Genomic DNA, 4696 nt, shown 5'->3' with positions numbered 1-4696 from the left:
GGAAAAATGTGTTACGTAAAGAGCTGAATTCATAGTTTTATACTCTATTGTTAAATCAACATATGTTTTTGTTCTGAATTGGGCCTCCTCCCGCAAAGACGTACCAACAAGCCCCATTGCCCCAAGATCCGAGAGACGTGTGGAGGGGAGTCGCACAATACGCTCTGTGCGGCTTACCACTTACAAGTGCCCCATGAGGCAATCTCCATCGTTGAAGCCCTCGCTAACGATTCTCAAATGTGGCGTTGTAGATCAAGGAGACAGTTATAAACCTATTCGTCTATATAAGCGTGACATTACATCACACTCAAGGTACAACTAATTCACCACTTTTTAGCACAAATTTGTCTCTTTTTCTCATTGATTTGAGAGTCATAGTGCTAACCTACTCGCACGCACCTTCATCCATAAATTTATCAACCATCATGTGAATTGTGTTAATCACTATTTAAAGTGCATTAACCATATAATTTGTTGTCAATTTTATGCTTAAATTTATTCGAACTTTTACCTTGTAAATCAATTGATGAACATATTACACACTTATATAAATATTTATTAACTAAAATATTCTTAATGCTTCTTAAAAAAAAAATATTCTTAATTTTTTTTTTGGTACATAGAAGAAATGGCAAAGTCATAACAAACTCCCACACACAAAGTGGAGGTGTCGGGGTTCGAACCCCGATCAAGACGTCTGACCTAACAATTTCGACATTTTTGTCAGTTGAGCTAGGACTTATGAGACAAAAATATATTCTTAATAAATCAAGCTAATTATTTATTAGAATTTATCCGTGCAAAACACAAGCTTTCCACCTAGGGAAAATAAATCAAACTAAACAACAAGCAATTTTTTTTTTTTTTTTAACAAACTAACAAACAACAAGCATATTTAATACAACAACATTTCATTATTTATTTTTTTCTACCAACTTCATCCGTAAGTTGATACAACATCATCATTCATAGATAATTGTGGCAACGTGCCCTATCAGCATCAGGATGATATATCCTACTCCCACACTTTTCTGCAAGGAGTCTCTTCTTATTCAGATCTATACAAAAATACCATATATTAGTTGAAAATATTCATCGAGACGAATCTAACGACATCTTATATGATGTTATTTATCTTTGTATATTAGTTGAAAAATACGGTTAAAATCAGTTAGGTCAAAATTAAAAAAAAATCAAATGAATTAAGTATTAAAGGACGGATGGAGGTACAAGAAAAAACTTAATTATTATGGATATTATTATGGGGAAGTAAAACCTGCATAATTGTGGCCACGTGCATTATCAGGCTTAGGCTTCACACTAGCAAGGAGTCTCTTCTTATTCAGACCTATTTCATCTGAAACTATACAAAAAAAACCATATATTAATACAAGAACAAACTTAATTATAAATGAAAAACTTCTTCATAATATTGCGCAAATGCAATAACAAAATGGATATTATGGGGAAGTTCAGTTACATAGATAAAGTTTCGAAGCATTCGGAATGTTCCTTGCTAATGCCTTTGATGAAAAACTCAACAGACAAATAAAGAGAACTACCAAAATAAGAGAGCACTTCTTTGAAGCCATTTTTCTTGCTACAATGGACTCGAGATACATATGGTAATTTATATAATCCAAAATTGGTGGTTGTTGATTTCCTTTCAATCATATTTAATTGGCACTAGTAATAGGAGCCCCTAATATGGACCTCAAATTAAAGGGACCATGAGTGAACCTCAACAAATGACCTACACTAGCCAGTCATATTTTTTGGGAAAACAAAACCTTACATCTTCTTCAAACACTCAATTCCTCCATCTTCTACTGTCATGTTCCCTTATTCTTGTGAAATTAAAAGTTGCATTGGAAACCCTCTTCCTCTTTGATGTGAGGATTCAAACTTTTCCCTTACAATTGTCTCTACTTCTCCTGAGCATTCAAGAACAAAACTGATTCTTTTGGTGCATTAACACGACTTTATTGGATTCTGTATTGTATTAGGATCAGTTTTAGGAATAAAAGGCTCCACTTTGGTTCAACAACAGGGACTTTATTCGATCTAGTGACTCTCATAAAACCAACCTAATATTGTGGAAAGAACAAAAATTTGATTTTGTTTGTGTGGCTGTTCAAGCTTATCTCTAATGGTTTTTCAAGCTCCAATTTTATTTCAAACACTAGATTTTAATTAGTAATTTTTTAATGGTTGTCTTTCTCAAGTGTTTGATCGAAGATTAGTAAATCACCTCCTGAATAATGATTAAGATTTACAACTTTAACAAAAAAGATCGAATATTTTGAAATTTCCCATCAATAAATTTTCTACAGATGAAAAGGAGTTTTTGTGTTGTCAGTGTTTTTTTTTTGGTTACATGTTGTGAGTGTTTACATGAAAGAAGTTTTTTCCCTGAAAAAAAAAAAACAAAACTCTGACCGGTTGGTGTAAGTCATTTGTTAAGGTTCAACCATGGTTCCTTTAATTTGGGATCTATATTAGGGGCACCCTCTTTGAATTTTTATTTATTAGATTATTTTATTAAGTTTAAGGGTCTATTTTTAGTATTTATGAGATTTAAATGATTATGTGATGTGTCATTATTTTATTAAGTAGTGTTATTTTATTATTTATTAGAATAAGTTTTGAAAATAGAAATAAGATTAAGTTGTGGGGTTGTTTTGAGGATTTAGAGAATTAAGTGGAAATAAGATAAAATAGATGGGAAGAGATAAATAGGAGAAAATAGCTCAGAATAGTTTTCACGTGAAACAAGTTGCTTTGGAGAAAAGAGAGAAAACCAGATAAGAGAAGAACCAAAGAGAAGAAGCTGTCAATCGATTAACCTAAGGTAAGGGTGAGACTAGCTTTCTCTAATAATGGGTTGTATAATTCTAAAAAATGGTTTGTTGTCCATTATTTTTCATGAACTTTTGATGAATTCATGTTAAAATTCGTATTTTAATGTGTTAAATTCGTGATTTAAAATATGATTATGTTCTGTTTTAAAGATTACAAATAAAAGTGAGCGAGTTTGTATATTCTTTGAAGTTTCGATTATTAGGGTTGCTATGGAATATTTGATTTGGTTTCACCTCTATGTTTTCCTCCTGCATTAGAATTTTTGGATTCTGCTTTTGTCGGTTACCGCTGATCAGAAGATTATGTCATTCTCTATCATATGCTAAGTTTAAAAAGGCATGTACATTATAGGCCAAATACATCTTGAGTCCTTTAAATTTCACCTTTGTTTCAGATAGATTCTTTAAGTTTCGAGTTTATTTCGGATAGGTCCTTTAAGTTTCTAAGGTTTTAGATAGGTCCTTTAAGTTTCAAGTTTGTTTCAGATAGGTCGTTTCTATCAAATCAACTTTGGCTTAACGGAGGTTGATATAAAGGACCTATCTGAAACAAACTCGAAACTTAAAAGACCTATCTGAAACCTTAGAAACTTAAAGGATCTATCTGAAACAAACATGAACCTTAAAGGATCCGGAGAGGTATTTGGCCTACATTATAATATAATTTATTTACTTTTTTTTAGAAATGATTGATTTACTTTTTTTTTTTTTTTAGGAATGATTATATAGGCAGACACTTCAGTGCCTTTGTGGTGGGAAAGGTATGTGCCTTCGAACAAATCATATTATGCCATGTGGCTTTGCCTCTATTTTTATTAAAATAAATAGAAACACCTGATTATTAATTAATTAAATGAGAAGAAAAAGAAAACTTAACAAGTGTGACTCCCATTCAAACCTTTCTGCAACTTAACTCAACCACCGGCCATCGCCGCCTCTACCCACCGCCGCGATGTCTACCCTCATCGTGTCACGCTTGTAGAACCTTTCAATCTCAACGGTTCGTTTTACCGACGGTACAATAACAACCGTGGATAGGTAGCTTCCACGACCGCTGGAACCAACCACCGAGAAAGCTTACACGGTAACCGATCTGCTTCCACCTATAAAACTACCAGATCCACCGCTTTGTTTCTCCAATGACCCTCACCGACGATTATGTAACATATATGGTTGATTGTGAAGACGTGGAATCGGAAGCGAAATCTCTCATACTTCAAATCTACCTGATGAATGCTTAGCAATTGTGTTTCAGTCGTTAATCCATTCGATTGGAACCTACGTTCACTCTTGCAGCGGTGGCTTCACGTTAGCACTAGCAGTGTTCTCTATTTCTCATTTAACCAGCTTTTTTCTATTTATTTTAATAAAAATTAAGGCAAAGCCACATGGCATAATATAATTTGTGTAACGCCCTCTTTAATTATTTAATTATTTTATTAAGTTTAGAGTTCACTTTGATGATTTAAGTGATTTTATATGATTAGGTGATGTGTTGATATTTTATTGATAGGCTTATTTTAGTATTTAATAGAATAAGATTTGAAAATAAAATAAATATTGAGATGTGGGTTGTTTTGGAATTTAGAAGAGTTTAGTGGAATAAGAGGAATAAGATAAAGTAAATAGAGGAGATATAAATAGGAGAAGACCTAGTTTAGAAAAGAAAAAGAAAAAAAAAAAAAAAAAAAAAAAAGGGAGTACGTACGATCAATTTTTGGAGAAAAGGGAGAATAAGCCAAGAGAAGGGAGGAAGACCTAGAGAGTTGTAATTTCAATTTCTAAGGTAAGGGTGAGACTAACTTTGCAATTCTATTAAGTCTGTGATTCAATGG

The 4696-nt window shown here is 32.7% G+C and overlaps 1 protein-coding gene across 2 annotated transcripts; it reads right to left on the bottom strand.

The window, feature by feature from the left end:
- Positions 1-782: 782 nt before the first annotated feature.
- LOC25491958 (uncharacterized) lies at positions 783-1649 on the bottom strand. Of its 2 annotated transcripts, none has more exons than XM_024783082.2 (3): positions 1481-1649; positions 1277-1357; positions 783-1058 (listed from the first exon to the last, which is right to left on the bottom strand). In XM_024783082.2, the coding sequence occupies exons 1-3, from the start codon at positions 1620-1622 to the stop codon at positions 967-969; spliced, it is 315 nt and encodes a 104-aa protein (XP_024638850.2). In that variant the 5' UTR covers positions 1623-1649; the 3' UTR covers positions 783-966. The 2 variants fall into 2 exon arrangements, with proteins under 2 accessions (XP_024638850.2, XP_013455461.2); XM_013600007.3 differs by having other exon boundaries at positions 900-1058; positions 1277-1363; positions 1481-1640.
- Between the last annotated feature and the right edge of the window lie 3047 nt (positions 1650-4696).

This window comes from Medicago truncatula, chromosome 4 (assembly GCF_003473485.1).
Source record: "Medicago truncatula cultivar Jemalong A17 chromosome 4, MtrunA17r5.0-ANR, whole genome shotgun sequence".
Lineage (NCBI taxonomy): Eukaryota > Viridiplantae > Streptophyta > Magnoliopsida > Fabales > Fabaceae > Medicago > Medicago truncatula.
Note: the sequence above shows the minus strand (reverse complement) of the source record. Positions and strands in the feature narration are given on the sequence as shown.